This window comes from Thamnophis elegans, chromosome 6 (genome assembly GCF_009769535.1).
Source record: "Thamnophis elegans isolate rThaEle1 chromosome 6, rThaEle1.pri, whole genome shotgun sequence".
Lineage (NCBI taxonomy): Eukaryota > Metazoa > Chordata > Lepidosauria > Squamata > Colubridae > Thamnophis > Thamnophis elegans.
Genome location: NC_045546.1, coordinates 80895630 through 80918955, shown reverse-complemented (window position 1 = coordinate 80918955; position 23326 = coordinate 80895630). Strand labels below are relative to the sequence as shown.

Here is a 23326-nt window from a genome sequence, read left to right as displayed (position 1 = left end):
TGGACGGAGGAGGGGGTCAGAACAGAGACTAATCTCTTCAATCTTTGGTGACACATCTCCAAACGGATATTCTTTCACCAACACGATGCTTTGAGCTAGCAATATTGGCTACACAAACTGGCTTATAATTAACAATTAACTAAGCTGCTTTTTTTTTTCTTTACCAAGAATTAGGATGCAATTATAGGTTGCAAGGGACATGGTTTGAAACAGACCAATGTGAGCTCCTTCCTTTCTGCACAGTGTAGTAGATCTGTGCTATGGCATTTTCCTTGACCCTGAGAGGGAAAAGGGGGCAGAGAAACTCTTAGCCTGAAAAGCGCAGTAGGTTCTGGAAGGAAAAGAAGAGAACTCGATGCAAAGTTGGTATTTCCACAGAAGGCCACATCCTCCTACCTCAGCTGCTGGATTAGGTCCTCGCCTTCCTTGATAACGTTCACTGTAACTTGCAGAGTGGTCTGCTGCTGCTGGCCAAACCTTTTGATCAGCTCCTGCACAGCTTCCACAGATTCAGCGTAGACATCATCCAGCAATTCCTTCTGCAGCTCTTCCAGCCATGTCCAGAGCTGCAGGACAGAAAATACAATTATGAAAAAAGGCCGACTGTTAAGATTTGGTCCGTCTCTCCTTCTGCCCCTTCCTTGAATCATACTTGCAAAGAAAACTGGTTATGATAGGCAAAGATTAGTTGCTCAGAATTCATATGATTCTGCCAAAGCTTGCGTAATGCTCTAGCTACATCTTAGCTCCCGTGGCACGACAAAACCGCGCTCGACTAAAGCGCGCCCGATTAAACCGCGTCGCTGACGTCATCAACAGGGAGACAACAGCGAGCGCGGAGAAAGAAGGGCGCTTTAAATAGCGCTTTGAAAGCAAGCCGATTCAAGTTAAGGTAAGGGTTAGGTTTAGGTTTAGGGTTAGGTTTAGCGTTAGGTTAAGGGTTAGGTTTAGGGTTAGGTTAAGGGTTAGGTTTAGGGTTAGGTTTAGGATTAGGTTTAGGGGGGTTAGGTTTAGGGGTTAATTTTAGGTTTAGCGTTTACAGCATGCTTTTTTCTCCGCGCTGTTGTCGCGCTGTGATGACGTCAGCTACGCGGTTTCGTCGAGCGCCCTTTAGTCGAACGCGGTTTTCTGGTGGAACCCCCAGCTCCCACTTCCCCCATGTGCATCATAAGGATGACAAACTTGGCCTTTTCTTGCGGTGTTGTTACACTATTTCATAACTCTACCCTATGTCTTCATGTTGGAAAGCATGTATCCCTAGTTTCTGAGGACCTGCAGGGAAGAAGGAAGAGGTTGCTGACACCCAAACCTACTTGCAAGCTTCCTACAGTAGGTCAAGGTAGGAAATAAGATGATACACTGCATGCACCTTTGAACTTGAACCAGCTCTACATGGGGCTGCCCTTGAAGAGTGTTCGAAGACTTCAATTAGTCCAGAACGCAGCCGCGCGAGCGATTGTGGGTGTACCTAGGTACACCGACGTTACACCTATCCTCCGTGAGCTGCACTGGCTGCCCATTGGTCTCCGGACGTGCTTCAAGGTGCTAGTCGTTACTTTTAAAGCCCTACATGGCATCGAACCTGGCTACCTGAGACGCCGCCTCCTGCCAGTTACCTCCCAAAGACCGATTAGATCGCACAGACTAGGCCTTCTCCGGATTCCATCTGCCGGCCAATGTTGGCTGGCGACTCCCCGGGGGAGAGCCTTCTCTGTTGCAGCTCCGGCCCTCTGGAACGAGCTCCCCGTTGAGGTCCGGACCCTTACTACCCTTCCGTAAAGCAACTAAGACCTGGCTGTTCCGGCAGGCCTGGAGCTGTTGAAGTATCCAGCCCCACTTTAAGGTATGAATGTTGTTGTAATTTTAAATTGTTGTATTGTTTTATATATTCCCCCTCCCTTTTTTATTGTAAGCCGCCCGGAGTCTTCCAAGAGTGGGAGGCATACAAAACTAATAAATACAATACAAATACAATACTTGTCCCTGAACTTCTCTTAAATGGTAGCTAAAGAAATAGTAGATACAGGATTGTCTGCATTTTCTAAGACATTGAATAAATACGCATTGCTATTTAATTGTATTAAACATATGCTGGTGATCACTAAAGTCTCTTTTTGATCTGCAGTAAGTTCAAACTAGAGATTCAAAATGATAATAAAAATAAATAAACAAAACTTGTTCTGGAAAAGGTCTGTTTTTAGATCTTTATGAATGCCAAGAAGAAAAAACAAGGCCACAACTCAGCCGTAGACATTTGAAAGAATAGGGGAAGGAAGTTACATTCAGGGTTAATCTTAAAGACTCTGTGAGACAGGATCTTGGCAATTTCAGACAAACTTCCTCAGATGATTTCCAGACTGGATCTTGCTATATATACCGTATAGTATATCTTTAAAAACAATGAACTAAGGCAGCTGACTCCTGAATTCTGTACCAAATAAGACTACTAAAACACACACAAAAATCCCACTGTACATGTTACAGCAGTTAAGCTGAAAAGGTTACTTGTGTAACCTTTGAATCATCATAGATTCAAGTCAATTATAGACTTCAGTTAGTTTATCAATTGTAGAAGAGAGAAGGGACCTGCCAACATCCACTCAGAGACCATCTTGGTCAGCAGCAGGAACTACATCAGTGATGGCGAACCTATGGCATGCGGAGCCATTTGTCAGGGCCCGTGAGGCGCTGCCCTGTCAGCTGGCCAGCGCGCATGCACCCACTGGCCAGCTGAGTTCACCCTTTTTTAAAGCCATTTTTCGCCCTCCCCAGGCTCCAGAAGCTTTATAGGAACCTGGGGAAGGTGAAAAGAGCCTCCCCCCCCCCCCCGGAGGCCCTCCGGAGGCTTCATGAGCGGGAACAGACTTCCGGTTTGCTCAGAGGGTCATTTTGACTGCTCCGGAGGCTTCAGGGAAGCCTCCTGAAGGTCCCTGAAGCCTCCGGAGGGCATCCGGGGGGGTGGGGGCGGGGGAGGCCTATAAAGCCTCTGGAGCCTGGGGAGGGCGAAAAAAGCATGAAAAAATGTGGGGGCCTGTAGTGCGTGCATGTACACTGGGAGGGTCACACATTGCATTATGGGTGCGGCACGCCCGCACACTACCCCCCTGCACTCCCGCCACTTATGGCACGCGAGCCAAAAAGGGTTCGCCATCGCTGAACTACATGAACAGAATACCAATATTGTTCCATCTACTTCCCCGCACCCTGTCTATATTTTATAAGCCATTACAGGACAGATGGGGGGGGAAAAAAAACCACCAGCAAAAAATCTTCTTACTGCTGAATGAGTTAATACTACATAGTTCTGATATCTGAATATCAATATTTGAATTTTTAATCCTACTTGATCAGGACAGAAGTCCCTCCGGATGTTTGGTTGCTAGAAAACAGCAGGTCCAGGATGCCTCTCCCAGAGAGTTAGAATAGCGAATGCAATTACTATGAAATAGAAAATAGTAGGAAGCAATTCTCTATGTTATCTCTCTAACACAAATCAATCGGTAAATCAATCCAGGTTTTGAGAATCAATTCTTTCCAAAATGACTTAAGCCTATGCAAAAAAACACCCTTTGGGCCATGATTTATTATCCTTAAGCTAACTGCCAATAATTTTACAAGCTTAGGTAGATTTTTTTCTCTAGAACTTTAGCATTTCTCTAGCACAAGATTCTTTAACAAGATTCTTTAACAAGATTCTTTAACAAGATGGACATAGAGTCCACTGAAAGTAGATAATTTTCCTTTCAGCTACGGATCAGCTTTATACCTAAATTATTAATCTACACTGTGATTAGTGTAATAGGCTGGTTAAACGATAGTAAACTGTAACTCCATCTAGGCAAAGTGGAACTTGTTAGTTTGTTTGGTTTGCCAAGTGAAAATGTCTTTATTCTGTTCTAATGGGCACTGCATTCACCCTGAAGGGTCAAATATGCCCTTTACTCGTGTTCTTGGATGTATAATTGTCTCTTGAAATGGCTTTGGTGGCCAGGAGTATGTTTTGTCAGCTCGGGCTGATATAATAACTACAATACTTTCTATACCGGGGAAAATCTATCACTTATAGTTCAAAGATCAGGTAATAATATATATTATATTATACCATTTTTCAAGCGGTGTTATATAAAGGGGTGTGATGACTCAACAGCTAAAGATGCTGAACGGGTCAGCTAGAAAAGCCCAGGTTTGAGACCCAAGCATTGCAAAATGGGGCAAATTCCCTTTACATGCCCCAGCTCCTGCCAACCTAGAAGTTTGACAGTATGCAAAGGTGAATAGATACCATTTCAATGGGAAGGTAATGTTCCGTGCACCTAGGCCAGGGGTGGGTTTCAACCGGTTCACGGCAGTCCCTGCAAACTGGTTGGTCGCCGAACCCGGAAGTAAGTAACTTCCGGGAACGCCGAAGGGTCCACCTGCCCGCCCGCGTTTCTTACCCGGTTTTGACGAGTTCTGCGCTTCCACGCATGCGCAGGACGCATACAGCACCTGCGCAATCCTCCAGGAGCAGCTGGAGCATCGCACAGACGCTAGTACGCATGCGTGCACTGCGCGCGTGCACGAGGAAGCCGCCGGCCCCATTCCAACCGAACCGGTTGGAACGGGGCGAGAAACCCACCCCTGACCTAGGCATATAGTCAGGCTCGCCACCTGATCGCAGAAGTGTCTTTCGACGCTGCGGACTCTCTCTCTGGTAAGAAATGGACATGAGCATTTCTCCCTAAAGTAAGACATGACTAGGTAGGGGAATCCTTTAGCTTTATGCCACCTTTATTCTGGCATTTAAATCACAGCAACGGGATGCGTGAAGGGCACACTCTGAAAAGTGCTCAGCCACTTCCACTAATCCAAAACGGAACTAGTTGAGTGACTAGAAGGATTTTCTCAGCTGGGTTGCTCTTGTCTATCCCAGGGCGCTTATTCCAGGTTGTCCTCTTATTTATGATCCTAATTGAGTCCGGAATTACAGTTGTTAAATTGTGACAATTCATTAAGTTGTTGTGACTGCGCAATTTTATTTCTCCCCCCCCCCTTTTTTTTTTGCAGTGTTCGTCAAGTGGTGCCATGATCCTTATGCAAATGCAGGTGGTTGTTAAATGAACCCATTTGAGAGAATGGGTGCTTTTCCCCTGAAACTGGAAATAAACGCAGCAAAAATGACAAAAATTGTACTCACATGCTCATGGGTTGCTACCAACAGCCAAAAACACGGGCTGGTTGCCAATCGTGCAAAATGGTTCACCGACAAAAGGGCGACTGACAAAAGCGCGCCCGACTAAACTGCGGTGACAAAACCGCGAGTTCTAAACCGCGCCGACGAATGAGCGATGAAGCGTGCCGACAACAGCGCGCCGACAGAAGCGCGCTGTAAACCTAACCCTAAACTTAACCCTAACCCTGAACCTAACCCTAAACCTAACCCTAAAATTAACCCAGAACCTAATCCTTACCTTAACTTAAATCACGCTTCTGTCGGCGCCCTGTTGTCGGCGTGTTGATGACGTCGCGGTTTTGTCGGCGCGCTTTAGTCAAACGGGCATTTGTTGGGTCACGGTGCAAATTGAGAATAAGTGACTGCAGGTGGGGGGGGGAGCTATCAGAACTTCAAAACTGAGTTGTAAGTAGCTCCGAGGAAATCCACTGAACCTTTGAATAGTTGCTAATCAACCAGTCATAAATTGAGGACTACCTCTATAGAAATTCCCGAGATAGCAGCCTATGTATGCTTATATTCCTGGCTTTAGAAATAATTTTAAAATCTCTTTTTTTTAATGTTGTATTTTCCGTTTACTGTTGGCCCTTAGTGAAGTGTGAAATTATGAAATCATGGTTTAAAACAATATGTGCACCCAGATATCATATCCTCTATGTCACTGACTAAAACAACAACCTTTAACTGTTACTGAACGGCAAACAATGTGAATTAATGTATGAGCCAGCCAAATCCAGATTCCCTGTCTTCCAGTTAGAAGCTGCAGGGTAATTGCATAACGATTCCACTTCATAGTGGAGTAAATTATGATTATGGTGTTTGCTGGGAGCAGTAACTGAATGTCAGCTGAATTACTTTTTACAGTATTTTTCTTCAGGCAACTTTTGCTCTGCGATTATTTGTACTATTATTATTTTTACTTACATAAGCTCGTTATGTTATTGCAACGATGGCCAATGGCTAAAACCAGAAACTAACAATTTAAGGAATATGCTCAGAAAAGCTTTATATAACAATTTCATGTCTCAACATATGGCAATGCAGAGGCAATGAAGCTGAACAAAAGTAAATGTGTATCTATAGTATTCTACATACAGGATATGTATGTTTACGCAATTTGCGAAGAAAAATAACAGCATCCGCTATTCAACTTTACATCACCTTTGAGTATGCAAGCTTCATTTAATTTCATGATTGTGAGCAATGAGGTTAATTTGTATGAAGCTGTTGAATTTTTCTCGATGTCATTTAAACTTTGATCATTTTCTGAGATCAGCCCATCGTATGAAAAACACTCTAATGCAGACTGAATATATTGTCAATCAAATCCGTGAGTGAAACAGCAATACTGCACACTGATTTGCAGGAATGAGGGTGCATGCACACTCATAAACAAGACAAGCAAATAGTAGTGTTACGTTTCTGTAATAATGACTCATTTTCAAGGTCATTAAATTTCACACTTGTAAAAAGAAAAAAGGGTCAAAATATTTTTATGTTCCAAATGTAATTTTTAGAGAATCTGCCAGCTTCTTTCTCGGTCTTCGTACTTAAGCATTTCTATAGTGAACTCTGAAAATCTAGGTTAGAATCAGTGGTGGGTTTCAAAAATTGTTGGAACCGACTCTGTGGGTGTGGCCTCCTTTGTGGGAGTGGCTTGCCGCCCATGTGACCGGATGGGAGTGGCTTGCCGCCCATGTGACCGGATATGAAATTATGAATTAGTACTTAGGTCGGTCCAAGTAGCAATTCAGAAACTCTGGCATTGAAGCATGCAAGTCTTAAAGCTGTCAAGTTACAAGATCCTTGCCAGTGGTGGGTTTCAAAATTTTTTGGAACCTCTTCTGTAGGTGTGGCCTGCTTTCCGGGTCCACTGGTGGAACCTCTTCTAACCGGTTCGGTAGATTTGACGAACCGGTTCTACCGAATAGGTGCGAACTGGTAGGAACCCACCTCTGGTTAGAATAAAAAAAATGAGACTGACTATTTCTTATAAACTAAAAAATAGTCTGTCTTGTTTTTTTTCAATCTAGCCTAGATATTCAGAGTTCACTATAGAAATGCTTAAGTATGGAGACCGAGAAAGGAGCTGACAGATTCTGTAAAAATTACATTTGGAACAACAAGTATTTTGACAGAGCCGAGGTGGCGCAGTGGTTAGAGTGCAGCACTGCAGGCTACTTCAGCTGACTGCTATCTGCAGTTCGGCGGTTCAAATCTCACCGGCCCAAGGTTGACTCAGCCTTCCATGCCTTCCATCCTTCCGAGGTGGGTGAAATGAGGACCCAGACTGTGGGGGCAATATGCTGACTCTGTAAACCGCTTAGAGAGGGCTGAAAGCTCTATGAAGCGGTATATAAGTCTAACTGCTATTGCTATTGCTATTTATTTTTTTACAAGCTGTTGAGGAGTGTTTTTTTAAAAACACCGCACAAAAATGTTTAGGCACTGCATCTCATGGATTCATCTTCATCAAACCAATACCCATACTTCCACCATAAGTTGACATGACTGATTTTTTTTCTACTTTTCGCACAGCTAGGCAAACACCTGGGCCAATTCATATCCCACTTTTTCCCACCTGGGAAAGTGAGGTTATTTAAATGCACATTTGTACAGTTGACAGTTAGAAAGTTATGTGTGCAGACAAATGCAGACATTAGTCAAAGCAAAAAAAAATAACAGCTTTGGATTACTCAGTGAATGAAGCTAACTTGCCCTCTGGGGATCCAGACCAGAGTTTCTGCCATTAATTCCTGCTCTGAGCTTCCCACCTGAGTAACTGTTGCTATAAACAGTTCTCCTAACGATTTATTCTGTGAGATTTATCCTTTTACCCCCCAGCTCAAGACAGAACCAGAATGCTTAGCAAATACTAATAATCTTACAAGTGAACGCAAATATACGTGTCCCAGGATAATGTTTGTAAAATCAAATCTGGATCGGTGACCGGGACTAGAGTTTTACACTTTACTAACAATATTTCTATATTTGAATTTTGATACTGGAAAATTAGGTTAGCCATGATCAAGAACTATATAGTGGTGCCTGCAGCTGAAAATACTAGACTAAAATCTTATTTCATCCTCATTTAGATCTGGTTATTGCCAGCACAGATTGCGAAAGCTTTTGTTCCACTTTCTTTCGCTCTACAAGGCTTAGTCAAATGCTATGTTTTAAAAGCTTTTTTTAAAGATCCTTTCTTCTGTTATTACAAATAATTAGTGATCGCTTGCTGCCTCAGTTATTTCTCAGTCAGTCCTTTCCTGCTGGAGTCGGTTGCAACTACTTTCAAAATTGAACAGATACTCATTTTAACAGTGACAAGTTCCAGCAACCTCTGTAGTGTCCATTTCCTGACAGGGTTTAACTCGAAGGGGTGACACTCATATTCACTGAATTTCCTGTTATTCCTCTGCCTTGCTGCTGCTTCGGCTGCCATTGAAACAGAGGGGGGGGGCATGGTATTTGGGAGGGGAATCATTATAGCAATAGCAATAGCAGTTAGACTTATATACCGCTTCATAGGGCTTTCAGCCCTCTCTAAGCGGTTTACAGAGTCAGCATATCGCCCCCAACAATACGGGTCCTCATTTCACCCACCTCGGAAGGATGGAAAGCTGAGTCAACCCTGAGCCGGTGAGATTTGAACAGCCGAACTAGCAATCAGCTGAAGTAGCCTGCAGTACTGCACTCTAACCACTGCGCCACCTCAGCTCTTATGTGCTGGAGGAATGTTCTAGAAGCTGTCCTGACCATCTCATTGCCCATGTGGAGGAAGGGAGTTTCCCGCCAAGGTTAACTGTCCAGCATTCCACCCTGATGAGGTTTTTTTTGAAGATATCTCCCACCTGACAGTTGGGGGAATTATTATTGGACTATGGACTGGGGAGCCAAGGGGAGGGAATTGAACTATACATGATATTCATTGCTTTCGCGCTTAATTAACCAGACTCAGCTTTGCTTTGCTACTATTCGTTTGTAATTAGCAAAAGTACACTTAATTTCAACCAAATGGAGTTGAGTGGTTTCTTTCCCAATTATTAAATGAAGCAGCGCCTGACACTCTTGCACACATTCACAAACACCTATGAACATACTTAAAACCACTGCTTTAAACTATGCGATTGTCACCCCAGACTCCCAGTATACAAGACATAGACTGAAAATGCCCCACTCTGAAACTTGGAAGTATTGACAAACCAGTGACGTGCAGTTGGATGAGGCAGAGCCTCACCACTCTCATCATGAAAAGGAAAAGAAAATGTAAAAAGGAAAAGACGAGTGCTGAGGTGAGGCTGAGCTCGCTGCTGCCTCACCTCGAATGACTGCCTAACTGTTTAAAAAACAGTTCAAAATATTCTGATTCCCCTTTATTTTTAAGCTCAAGAGTGAGCCTATCTGCTTCCGCACAGGCCAACCCTTTTCTGATTATATCTAGCTCTGATGGTGTATTAGGAAAAGTTGCTTTGAACAATATTTTGAAACAATAAAATAAAATAAATCACAATGATCAACGGGTTCTTTGTGTGAATTATAAATACCAGCAACATAAAATGTCGCTCAGAAGCTGAAATACACCAAGTAAATGAGATGAAGAGTGTGAAGCAGAGGGGAGAGGTAAGGAAGAAGAGAGGGATAGGAGAGAGGGCGGGGGAGGAAGAGGAGGAGAGAAAGAAGGAGTGGAAAGGGGAGAGAGGAGAAGGAGAGAGGAAGGAGAAGTACAGAAGAGAAGGACGACAGAGGGAAGAAAGGAGGTAGGGAGGCAGAGGAGAGAGGGAGAAGAAAGTGATGGATAAGGTACAAATATGGTGTATGGAGAGCAGAAGAGCCAATAATTGTTTTGGGGAGTTGATGGCAAGACGATTTGATGTAAACATTTAATAATACAATGCAATGTTGGCTATCAATAGTATACATATGTGTTATGAAAATTAAAAAATAAAAACATTTATAAAGTGGGGAAAAAGAGAAATTTAAAAAATAGGGACTCATAAAATGTCAACATTGTTAAAGATCTGTTGAAAGACCAACCCTTTGCTGCTGTAAGTTTGTGTTTTAGTTTCTGAGTATGCACTTACAAAGGTACCAATGTTTTTTTATTGTTTTGCTTACCTCTTTAACATGGGTATGAAAAGACACAGACATGTCCAGTAAGATTTTGCGCTGCTCCACCCGCCGAACAAAATCTTGTATCCGGTCTTCCAGTTGATGGGCTGCTTGATAAATCTCTTCAGGGTCACACTCCCCTGTCTGGGCCAGCTGCTCAGCTGCTTCTAGCAATTTGTCTGCATTAGTATACGTGTTCTGCAAAAATGGCAAGAGAGTAAGGGTTGCGGAGGGATTTTACAAACATTTATACTGACCCCACAAACAATTCCCATTTTGTAACCTCTGATGTTCTATAAGACTGCGTTAGTGAAATCTAGCAATGCGTTGCTGAGCTGCTGAGGCATGATTTCCAATCAAGATTTGGTGGCAAATGGAAGAAACCATGTATGCCAAGCAGGGGAGGGTTCCTGCCAGTTCTAACCTCTTCTATAGAAGAGGTTCCACAAATCTACAGTGCCGTTTAGAACCGGTTCCAGCTCCCTCCCCCCGCCCGTCCGTACATCATCAAGATGAAGAGCGAGAGGAGGAATTCTGGGAGTTGAAGTCCACAAGTCTTAAAGCTGTCAAGTTTGAACACCCCTGGGGCTTTTTTTCCCTAAAGGGTTAGGGGTGCAAGGGTCTTGTAACTTGACAGCTTTAAGACTTGCACACTTCAATGCCAGAGTTTCTGAGCCAACATTTTGGTTGCTAAGCAAGAGCATTGTTAAGTGAGTTTCACCACATTTTACAAGTTGGCCATGCCCATCCAGTCACATGGCTGGCAAGCCACTCCCACAAAGCAGGTCATACCTACAGAAGAGATTCTAATTTTTTTTTAAAACCCATCACTGATGCTGAGAAAAGGGAAGGTAAAATGCTAGCTGGGGAATTAGGTGAGTTGAAGTCCGTACATTTTAAATGTGCCATATATGAAAATAGCAATAGCAATAGCAGTAAGACTAATATACCGCTTCATAGGGCTTTCAGCCCTCTCTAAGCAGTTTACAGAGTCAGCATATCGCCCCCACAGTCTGGGTCCTCATTTCACCCACCTCGGAAGGATGGAAGGCTGAGTCAACCTTTGAGCCGGTGAGATTTGAACCGCTGAACTGCAGATAGCAGTCAGCTGAAGTGGCCTGCAGTACTGCATCCTAACCACTGCGCCACCAGGCCACACTTTGTTTCAGTACTTCTGTTTAGAGTAATCAAGGTTATCACTGCTTATTTATCCTCTGGCTTTGAAAAATCATCTGGGCTCAGTTCCTACAAACATTTGCAAACTTTATTTTATAGGAACTCGAAGCTGTCTTGCCACTATCCTACTGCTTTTTTGGCTACAAAATGTCATCATGTCTCAAAAGGATTCTGGAATGATACAAATATTATGATAAATAGACACATTTGCTGGCAGTCATCCTCCTATCCCCCCCCCCCCGCTTTTGCATTTGTGCCTTGCAGCCACAATCAAGCAAATATTTTTTTTAATCAAATAAAATATCAAGCTACCAAAAACTGCGCTTGAACACTGCAACAGTATTGCCTGTTTCACAGTAAAATAAATAAGCTTCCCCCTCACGCTTCTAAACAAGAAATCATACCCCCCTGCAGGCTAAATAAATCATAAGAATTCAAGGGTAGTTTGACTATATTGCATAGTACGCATTTTACTATAGCAATAGCAATAGCAGTTAGACTTATATACCGCTTCATAGGGCTTTCAGCCCTCTCTAAGCGGTTTACAGAGTCAGCATATTGCCCCCAACAACAATCCGGGTCCTCATTTTACCCACCTTGGAAGGATGGAAGGCTGAGTCAACCCTGAGCCGGTGAGATTTGAACAGCCGAACTGCAGAACTGCAGTCAACTGAAGTAGCCTGCAGTGCTGCATTTAACCACTGCGCCACCTCAGCTCTATAATTATTGCATCTAAATATATTTAACATTTTTGCTCAAGAACACAAAACTGCCTCGTGGATATATTCCATCAGAAACAGTAAAGAAAGAGGAGGAGATGCAAGTCAAAAATGGTGTGAAGGAAAGGAGTATCTTCATTAAAGGGGAAAGATAATTGGATGGAGCAGAGCGCTGGGGAGACAAATGAAGAACGAACGAAAAAGAAGATTAAATAGCAATAGCCATAGCACTTAGATTTTTATACCGTTTCATCAGTGGTGGGATTCAATTTTTTTTACTACCGGTTCTGTGGGCGCAGCATGGTGGGCGTGGCATGGCTTGGTAGGCGTGTTTTGGTGGGCGTGGCAGGGGAAGGATATACTGTAAAATCTCCATTCCCACCCCGCTTCAGAGGAAGGGTACTGCAAAATCCCCATTTCCTCCTGATCAGCTTGGGACGCGGGAGGCACAGAATAGATGGGGGCCAGGGAGAGGCGTTATCTATTCGTTCTCCGAACTACTCAAAATTTCTGCTACTGGTCAGAACCTGCTGAATCCCACCTCATAGTACTTTTACAGCCCTCTCTAAGTGGTTTACAGATTTTAAAAATGTCAAATCCCATAACACCAGTTGATTTGATTTGATTTGATTAAACTTGTATGCCGCCCTATTCCCCGAGGGGACTCAGGGCGGCTAACAAACCAAATAGGGAAAAGGGGGAGTAAAAAAAAACAAAGAAGACAAAACAAATAGAGAAAACAATTTAAAAACTCATCAACAGGCGCAACAATTCGAGTGGGGCTGGGAACTCATCAGCCCCAGGACTGCCGGAACAGCCAGGTTTTAACGGCTTTGCGGAAAGCCTGAAGAGTGGTGAGGGTCCGAATCTCCATGGGGAGATCGTTCCAGAGGGCCGGAGCAGCCACAGAGAAGGCCCTCAAGGAGTTGTTATCTCCTTGTCGTTTGTTTAAAACTGGTTGCCAATGCTGCAGCTTCAGAGCATGGGTACCTTGAAGGATTTCCAGCCGTGATCTTTTTTCAGATGAATGCCAAAAAAAGTGCCAACGATGAACTCTTACCTGAGCCACTTCTTCAAAGTCTTCGTGGCGCTTCTGTAGCGCTCTGGCTCGATGCAAAGATTTCCCAACTCCTGTATGCTTACTAAGGAAAGCTTCTCCATGATTTTCGATCCAATCCAGAACCTGCAAGAGAGATCATCGTGAACGAAATCCAATTGTATATTTGTGTTTCTTGTAACGGGTTCTGCTGTTGTGGGACATAACAGGATAAATCAACTGAAGCTATCATTCATTATTTCCAGTCCAGTGGTTCAGACACCCAGACTGGTGGCAATTTCTCTCCCAGAGTTTGTAACGATGAAAGGTAAGTTCTTCATTTATTGCTGAGTTTGTGAACTAAGTAATCGAGTTGTCTGCTATGGGGATATGCGGCCTGCTAATGGAAAAAAGCATCCTTTTGAAATCAGCAAAAGTCCAGCTACTCCAGCAATCATTTGTCACAGTCAGAAAAAATTTGGAAAACTAAATTAAATTATCCTGAGAAAAAAACACTCCCCGATCTCAAATACGGACACATGGAGCTGCCTCTAAATTCTACATTGCTTTAAGAGATTAATTTTCCATGCCATTATCCAATAGAATGTGCACGCAGGAATGTCACCAGAATCTTCTGTAAACCACAGATTCTAGGTCCTATCTGCAAAATTCCTTGGCAGACAAATTCATACGGAAGAGTCCCCGAGGACACGATGTTTGAAAAATCACTGAACTGAAATGCAATTTTACCCTGACCCAAGGAGCTGCCCCCTTCGTGCTTAACCATAAAACGAAAGATTTCAATTGAACCATCTGGCAAAAATTTCTTTCCACTCACTTTCTTTCCATTCCATTCAAGTCCCAATGATTTTAGCAATCAGAATCTATTCAGTAACTAAACATTCTGGGAACTGAGGCCAACATATACATCCCTATACTGTGGCAATTAAAGCAGTAACTGAAACAAGATGTTCCCTATTCTGCTAATTCTCTGCAGATACTTCATACCAGCAAGTATTCGTACAACTAAGGGGCTCTTCCTTGAATATGAAGCCTTAATTCAGCTTATACAAGAAATGTTTGGGGGAATGGCATGTCCTGTACCAGTCAACCTTCACCCTGGACCCTGCAGAGGGAATGTTTAGGTTTAGGTTTATTCGATTTATATGCCGCCCTTCTCCCAAGGACTCTGGGTGGGGTACAACATTAAAAGAAACACATAATACAAAAGTTAAAAAGAAATTAAATAGGATATCCCAAACCCAATTAAAATTGACAATGACACTTTTTTTTAAAAAAAGAATTAAAATTAAAATTAACAGTAATAAATACTTTGATTTGTTTTGTTCAGGCCAGGCTGGCTTGCTGGAAAAGGGAACTTTTTAGGGCGCGTCGGAAGGACCGGAGGTCGGGGATTATACGAAGCTCCGGGGGCAGCTCATTCCAGAGGGAAGGCGCTCCCACAGAGAAGGCTCTCCCCCTGGGGGTCACTAGCCGACACTGTCTGGCCGACGGCACCCTGAGGAGGCCAACTCTGTGGGATCGCACTTGACGATGGGAGGCTACCGGTGGCAGTAGGTGGTCTCGCAGGTACCCCGGGCCTAAGCCATGGAGCGCTTTAAAGGTCATAATTAGTACCTTGAATCGCACCCAGAAGACAACTGGCAACCAGTGCAGGCCGCCTAAAAGGGTTGTAACATGGGAGTACCTGGGTGCCCCCATGACAACCCGTGCAGCCGCATTCTGGACCAGTTGAAGCTTCCGGGTGCTCTTCAAGCCCCATGTAGAGAGCGTTTATCCCTCAAGCATCTGATTAAATTAGCTTGAGATAATATATTCATTCTTCACTATACAACATGTCTGCCTGACCAAGTACTCCTAAAAGATATAACAAAATAAAAAATATTACAAGAAAAGGGTATGACTTCTGCTAAATCTGACTTCTAATCCTTTGGTTTTATGTTGACTATTTGGGCTAGCATAGCTCTCCAAGTTCTCAGGACCACTGTTTGCTATCCTGCATAACCACAAAAGACAATAAAAAAAATGAAACCATGCCTTTATCATTATGTCATCAACTCTGTAAAGAATAGTTATGCCTCTGCCTTAGTCCTATTCCAAGAAAGTACTTAGCCAACACATCAAAAAAAATGAGCCCATTTTCTTTCATCATCTGGCAATTGTGGACTCTATGAACCTAAACCAACATCTCAAAACCTTGTTAAAACAATACATCTAATCCAAACATTGCACTATTATGAATTATTGCAATTTAGAAATCCAAACTACAATTTGAGATTCCAAGCATGTGCTAAGGCCATTATTTAGAATTACTAGTCTACTTGAATTTTCATTCTAATTCCATTCTCAATATATGGACGGGTTGCCAATAGAGCCGAAGTGGCGCAGTGGTTAGAGTGCAGCACTGCAGGCTACTTCAGCTGACTGCAGTTCTGCAGTTCGGCTGTTCAAATCTCACCGGCTCAGGGTTGACTCAGCCTTCCATCCTTCCGAGGTGGGTGAAATGAGGACCCGGATTGTTGTTGGGGGCAATATGCTGACTCTGTAAACCGCTTAGAGAGGGCTGAAAGCCCTATGAAGCAGTATATAAGTCTAATTGCTATTGCTATTGCTATTCTAAGTCCAAATGAAAGTGCTGGTTTTGATCTTTAAAAGCCCTTCACAGCATAGAAGCTGGTTATTTGAAGGATTGTCTCTTCCTGATTACATCTGCTCATCCCATGAAATCTGACAAGAAAGGCTATGTTACAGGTCCTCACCTATCAGGGATCTACACAGTGGGCCCAAGAAAATTGGCCTTATCTGTCTTGGTCCTCTTCTTATAAATCCCCCACCCCCCCAAAAGTCAGATCACATCCATCCCCCTTTATTTTCTGGAAATTCCTCAAAACCTAGCTTTCTCATTAGGTGGTCTCAGGGGGACTGGTGAGATCTTGAGGAGGCTCTGTTGTTGATCAAATCTATTGCACTGGGTTAGACATGTCTATTGTTTTGACTTTTTTTTCTGCAGACTGGCCAGAATCACTCCTTGTGCATGCAATCTATTAAGTCATGGTATTCATCTGAACCATAAACCGTTCACTAGCCAGCTTGGGGTAGTGGCTTCTCCTGAGTCAGAACCAGACGGTGAGTTCTAGTCCTCCCTTGGGCACAAAAGTCAACTGGCTAACTTTGGGCCAGTCATTGTCTCTCAACCACCAAAAAGAGCCGAGGTGGCGCAGTGTTTAGGGTGCAGTACTGCAGGCCACTTCAGCTGACTGTTATCTGCAGTTCGGCGGTTCAAATCTCACCGGCTCAAGGTTGACTCAGCCTTCCATCCTTCCAAGGTGGGTGAAATGAGGACCCAGACTGTGGGGGCTCTGTAGCTAGAGTTCCAGAAGGATACATCTCCCATCTGGCTCCCAAAGCCAAGTATTTCAGGTCTTCATTAATTGCAGGAGCCAGTTCTATATAATGGGAGGATTTAAATTTCTCATTAGCTCCTAATTAAGTTGAGCCTGATGGCAATGGGAATTAACTGATTATATGGTTTCTACTGTTTTTATCTTTTATTTATCAGACAGATAGGTCCTGCCCATGCTGACTCCTTACTAATTCTACTGCTTTATTTTGAAAATTGTGCTCCTCCTCCCTGTTTATATTTTGGACTTAATTCTCTTTCTGTATGCCTTGGGATATCCAACCAGACTTTGGAAATAATCTGACTCATCAAAAAGCTCTCTTCTTCAACTCTTCAGTAATTTTGTGTTATTGAAGTCTCTGGCCACCATTCTTTGCAGTACATCAGGAACACACAAGCAAAGACATGTATTTGATCTACATTTGGGTGGCAAGAACTTCACTTAACATTTACAGATGCACTGAAGGTCTCAAAGTGAGTGGCATCACACTACCAATGAGAAGAGGGGTAACATTTCAAGGAGAGAGTTTTTGAGATGGTTCTCATTTAGACTGTGACCCGTCAAATGCGTGCCCGTCAAAAGCGCGCCGACAAAACCGCAGCGAGAAAACCGTGAGGTCGAAAGCGCTCCCACAAAAGAGCGCCGACAAAACCACGCCCACAAAAGCGCGATTAGGGTTAAGGTAAGGGTTAGGGTTAGGATTAGGTTTAGGGTTAGGTTTAGGGTTAGATTTAGGGTTAGGTTTAGGGTTATTACGTTATTTTCGCATTGTTTGTTGATGGCGCGCTTTCATCGGCACGCATTTATCGGCGCGCTTCTGTGTGCGCGATTTCGACCTCGCTGTTTTCTCGCCGCGGTTTTGTCGGGCGCGCATTTGTCAGTGGACCCATTTAGACATTATAGGAAACGCTCATTTCAATTTTCAACCAGCTAGATCAGACAAGATTTTTTTTAGATGGTACTTGGCTCTGGAATTGTCAGAGGTCCAGCAGAAATCTACTGGTATATGAGTGCTACAGCACCACCCTTTCTTCTTCTTCAAATTCAGCATTTTATTTTAGCCTACTTTTGTAATTGGAACAAACCAAGATTATATGAAGCTGCACTGACTGATAATTTTGCTTTTTAAAATTTCCCCTTAGATCAAGAAGGTGTGTGGGTAGCCTCTGTATGCATTTCCACACAGAATCCCCAATACCAGGAGATATTGGACTGACCTGTTGTACATCCTGTTGAAAGACACAGAGTTGAAGCCGTTGATGTAAGCGAACTTTTCGATGTTGCCAAATGTTCTCCAATTGCCTCTGGTGATGCAGGACTTCATGAATAACATCTAGGGCATGGTGTACTGCCTTGGAGTAATTGGCTGAAGCTGTTAGGGAATCTGAGCTCCCAGGTGTCAAAGGCCGCTGCAATTTGTCAAGCAGTGATTTCCCATCCTGACTTACCTAGAAAAATAAGAATGAAGGTGTTTACATACTAGCTTGCAGAGTTCTATAATATGGAATTGCAACATTGGTTTTGCCATTTAGGTATATCTTTACAAGAATGGCACGTTGGTATTTATTTTGGGTGAAATCAAACAAAGAGCCAAGGTGGCGCAGTGGTTAAAATGCAGCACTGCAGTTCAGCAGTTTGGCTGTTCAAATCCAACCAGGCTCAAGGTTGACTCAGCCTTCCATCCTTCCGAGGTGGGTAAAATGAGGACCCAGATTGTTGTTGGAGGCAATATGCTGATTCTGTAAACCGCTTAGAGAGGGCTGAAAGCCCTATGAAGCGGTATATAAGCCTAACTATTGAAACAAAGAAGGGATTCAAGATTTCATTTCAACTACTTTACCTGATCAAGAAATCCTACTTTTAGAAATAATCTTAAATTGTTAAGAATTTATTGGAGAAGCTGGATTTCAGAGGTAAAAAACCTCTTATAGACTCAAGTCTTGATCAGCAGTCACTGTTAAAATTACAAGCTTATTAAAATGCAAACCAGTTTGCATTTAATTTTATTATTCATCTTCAAAATGAATTTGTCTTCACAAACCATAATATTGATTTAGAAAAAGGGAGATGTTACGTTTACAGTTGCATTTACACATTTCTCTGTGTATGTCTGAGAAACAAAAAGGTTTCAGGTGCAATATACACAGGGAAAATTGCCATTATTTGAATAATGAAGTTAATAATTATGCATCAGATTAAATGCAGACACAACATCCATGTTCCCAAGGTGTCATGGTATCAATAAACATTAAAATATAAGGTTTCCCAAAAACTTCCAGATAGACAAAGGCCTCTGGTTGATTGGTTCAGACTGGATTATTTTTAGTTATATATTGGCATCCTTATAGCTACAGTATGTAATGCAAAAAGAATCCTTATGTCTCAAGAGAGAGAGAGAGACGAGGTGGCGCAGTGGTTAAATGCAGCACTTCAGGCTACTTCAGCTGACTGCAGTTCTGCAGTTCGGCTGTTCAAATCTCACCGGCTCAAGGTTGACTCAGCCTTCCATCCTTCCGAGGTGGGTAAAATGAGGACCCGGATTGTTGGGGGCAATATGCTGACTCTGTAAACCGCTTAGAGAGGGCTGAAAGCCCTAAGAAGCGGTATATAAGTCTAACTGCTATTGCTATTGCTAAGAGCTTCTGCAAAGAAGCAGATAATAGTGCAGAAAAGATAGAGGGATACCTTCTAACAGAATCAAAAACTGACAGTCATGGAGAGGTTTCTGGCCACACGCGGAGGCTGCCTTAACAGAGAAACGGTAAAGATTTCCCTGTACTTCCAGTCATATCTGATGCTAGGCCAGTTAAAGATGCTGAGCTTGTGTGCTGAAAAGCTGACAGCCCGGGTTTGAAACCCGAGTGCCTTGCCCCAGCCCCTGCCCACCTAGCAGTTCGAAAGCATACAAATGCAAGTAGACTAAAACGGAAAATTAAGCTTCAAATGAGACATATTTTAAAGCGACTGCCTACCATCAAGATTTCCTACACTAATTTGACTGAAAATTCTTCTCAGCATCTAGTCGGGAGTGAACTGAAAACAGATTGTTTAAACATCAAGTCTTCCTCAGCAGGGTGCCTGGGTCTGCCTATAAGGGACCATGCAACATTGCTATAAATTGAGTTACTTTCGCCATCTGTCTTCAGTCAAATTTTAAATATGACTGTGGTGGCACAAGTATTTTGCAATCAGCCTGAGCTTTAACTGAATCCATCTTCTGGCTAGAATTTATTGAGGTTTATTGAAGAGAACAACATCGTTCCTTCATCTTCATGATTCTGTTTTATATATGTAGAAACGGGGCTTTGATATTTTTCTCACTTCCTAGAAAGGAAAGGAAATTGAACGCTATTCAGATTGTACAAGCGTGCCTTCTTCCCTTTTAATGGTTAGTGTGACTGAAAAATGAATGTCTCAATGGGAAGTTGTCATTTAAGGAAGCTTTTTTTTTTTTTTTTTAAAGAATAATAAATAATAAACATTATTTTTAAGGAAGGCCAGTCAAACAAGTTTTATAACTGGCAGAAAATACACAGTCAATGGTTGGGTTAAACTATTTCAAATATCACGTAAAAAGCTGGAACCGCAATAAATAGATAAATGTTTCGTTTTAAAAAGATTCCGAGTGTGAATTCTTCAAAATGCCCTGCTTCAAAGGCAAAACAGCATTTTGAAGCCTTTTTGGAAGCATCTCAAGCTTGAAACAAGTGGCGCTCCAAATTTGAAGCATGTTGTTTCCAAATTCAAAACGCTTCCAAAACGCTCAGAGCAGACTGTTTTGCATTTTAAAAATAAATAAAACAGCAACAAATTCTGAAACACCTCTGGTGAAATGTGATGAATTAAATGTTTTGCAGGATCGTATGTACAAACATTTAAAAAGGAACCAGGAAGGGGGAAGATTTGCAGCTTGAATTTCTTTCCGATACATTATAAAAACAAAAAACCCTAGAAGGATGCAAATATCGTTACAAGAGTAATTGTCCTCCTTTTTCCTATTAAAAAAGGTGATTGATTTGCATGTTGCCCTGGGCTTTGGTTAGCCTAAAGAATGGGCTTTGGTACTTGATTCATTTCATAAGAATGGCCGCTACTTTTTCATAAGATCACAAGAATAAACCTTGACTAATTATCAGTTATGACTTATACATATCTTTCAGCGAAAAGATAGTTGTATCAACACATCCTGATGGGAAATGTTGATTTACTGCTACCAACCGCAGCTCAAAGCTAGAGATAAGGAAAATTTATCTAGCAATGTTATCTACTAACTTAAACTATACTGGTTCAGATGCTCATTCCACCCCCACCCCCCAATTCTTTAAAGGAGATGAGGAACTGCCTTCATAGCACAGTGAGATTAATGTGAGATGTCAAGTTTATATTAATGCAGGATCCCACCACTAATGTGAAAATAGAAAAGTGTCCTTGATCTTATTGCAGAGACATTCTGAAATATAAGGTCTGACCCGAGGAAGCTGAAGATTGAAATAATTTTATTTAATCAGAGTCACCAGCATTATAGCAATAGCAGTTAGACTTATATACCGCTTCATAGGGCTTTCAGCCCTCTCTAAGCGGTTTACAGAGTCAGCATATTGCCCCCAACAACAATCCGGGTCCTCATTTTACCCACCTCGGAAGGATGGAAGGCGGAGTTAACCTTGAGCCGGTGAGATTTGAACAGCCGAACTGCCGAACTAGCAGTCAGCTGAAGTAGCCTGCAGTACTGCACTCTAACCACTGCGCCACCTCGGCTCTTTTTATATTTCTTATTATATTTCTATTTGTTGGTGATAATTGGAGGAGCACTAAGCCTGAACTGTTAATATACTGTAAATTGTTGTAAAATAGCCATCGTTTAAAAAATATGATATAATTTCAGCCACTGGATCTAAAAAAAGAAACAGCAGCCGTATAATTTAATGCATGGCAGGAATGTTTTTAATTGTAGTAAAAAAGAGTGAAAAAATAAGATTTCTTGTTATTTAAAAGCTGAGGTGAGAGCATGAGAAATATTTCTAATCCTTTTGGATTATCACCCAAAATTAATCTGGACAGACAAGTTTTGGCAATGGATCCAAAGTTCTTCGGGCAAATTTGATAGAGCCACAGTTGTAGTCTATAAATATATGTTGTCAGTGACCAAAGCAGAAACACGAATATCTAGGATATTTTTTCTACAGAGGATGTTTTAAAGAACAACTTGGGGGATAAGATTGTTCTCAAAAGCAGAATCAGTATATCTTAATGCAGTCATGGTGGCTTATTCAACAAACCATTTTAAAATCATGGCTTAGCATAGTAAGTGAACTGAAGAATTGCATCATTTCACACACATTTAATATCTTTTTATTTCAAGGGGTTTACTTAACAGAGAGCTGAAATCAAACTCTACGTCAATTAAATATGATAAAGTGTTTACTATTGCAAACTTAGCACCTTAAGGACAAACATATTCCCATAAGGAACGGAATTTGCAGACCTGAAACTTCTTCATCAAATTTCTTAATCTCAGTTGCTTGGCATATGTGACTGATTGCCAGTTTGGTATAGTTACTCAGGTGCTGGCCTAAAAACTGGAAAACTGTGGATTCTAGTTCTCTTAGGTATGAAAGCTGGCTGGGTGACTGTTGGCTAATCATTTTTTCTCAGCCTAACCCATTTCAAGTTTTGCTTTCTTCCTCACAAACATGTCAGCGATAAAATGAACTCTGGTCCGCGGAATCTTGTGCAAAAGTAAAACAATAAAAGTTATTATTTTTTTCCGGAGAACCTATTTTTATTGTTTTTGCTAAATGCATGAACACCATTGTATATATTTTTTTAATATAGCCAACGTTGTACTTGCAAGCAGGAAAGAGAATATCACCTACCTCAGAGTATGCCAGGGTGATATGCTCATATATTCCTTGGTGATGGTGAATAGCATCTTCCAAATCTTGAAGTTCTGAGGGAAGCTCGACTTCACCACAGGCTTTACACCATGAATCCACGTTACTCATGTACTAGGAGGAGGGGAAAAAAATCTTATTCACTACAAGCATTCCCACTAAGAACCAACACAAAAGTTATCGGAGCAAGCATGTTTGGTTAGCAAATGAGCTCTTAATTTCTAACTAAAAAGCAGACAGTTTTTCAGCTGCTAATATAATTTTGAGTTCATTTCCACCCTGGCTCCCCTAAAACATAAAAATAGTTAGGTTTCAAAAGAATTTACCAATTTATCATTTCACTATACTTTGCAAAACAAGAGATGGTTGTTAAAAAGAAAACAAACACTTTAGTAACATGAGAATTCTTTGTTAACTATGGAGTGGCTTGGAAGAGGAAACAAACACATATGGAAACATTAAAACAATCTGAAGCCAAACCTCAATTCACATGCAAAAGAATTTCCAAATGCATCCAAAAGAGTTCAGCTGCAATCTCTTAGCACCAGAAAATCAGATCAAATCCATTTGTTTCTATCATCTCCATCATCAATATTATACACACTCAAGAGAGACATTGCATTAATATAATAACTTGCAATTCATGGGCTGTTTTCTTGTTTGTGTGGAGAAAGTACCCAATTAAGTAGCCAATCATACAATTATAATGAGGTTAATTCGTTTAATCCGAGCAGACTATATTCTAGTTTTATTTCTCC

At 42.0% G+C, this 23326-nt stretch overlaps 1 protein-coding gene across 1 annotated transcript in view; it reads right to left on the bottom strand.

Moving 5' to 3' along the window:
- TRIO (trio Rho guanine nucleotide exchange factor) overlaps window positions 1–23326 on the bottom strand; it is a 325986-nt gene that overhangs the window by 176082 nt on the left and 126578 nt on the right. The window contains exons 8-12 of the mRNA XM_032219436.1: window positions 22551–22682; window positions 17892–18122; window positions 13277–13399; window positions 10328–10519; window positions 397–566 (exon numbers count right to left, since the gene is read on the bottom strand). Of these exons, the coding sequence (XP_032075327.1) occupies window positions 397–566; window positions 10328–10519; window positions 13277–13399; window positions 17892–18122; window positions 22551–22682 (848 nt within the window). The remainder of the gene's footprint in view (window positions 1–396; window positions 567–10327; window positions 10520–13276; window positions 13400–17891; window positions 18123–22550; window positions 22683–23326) is intronic.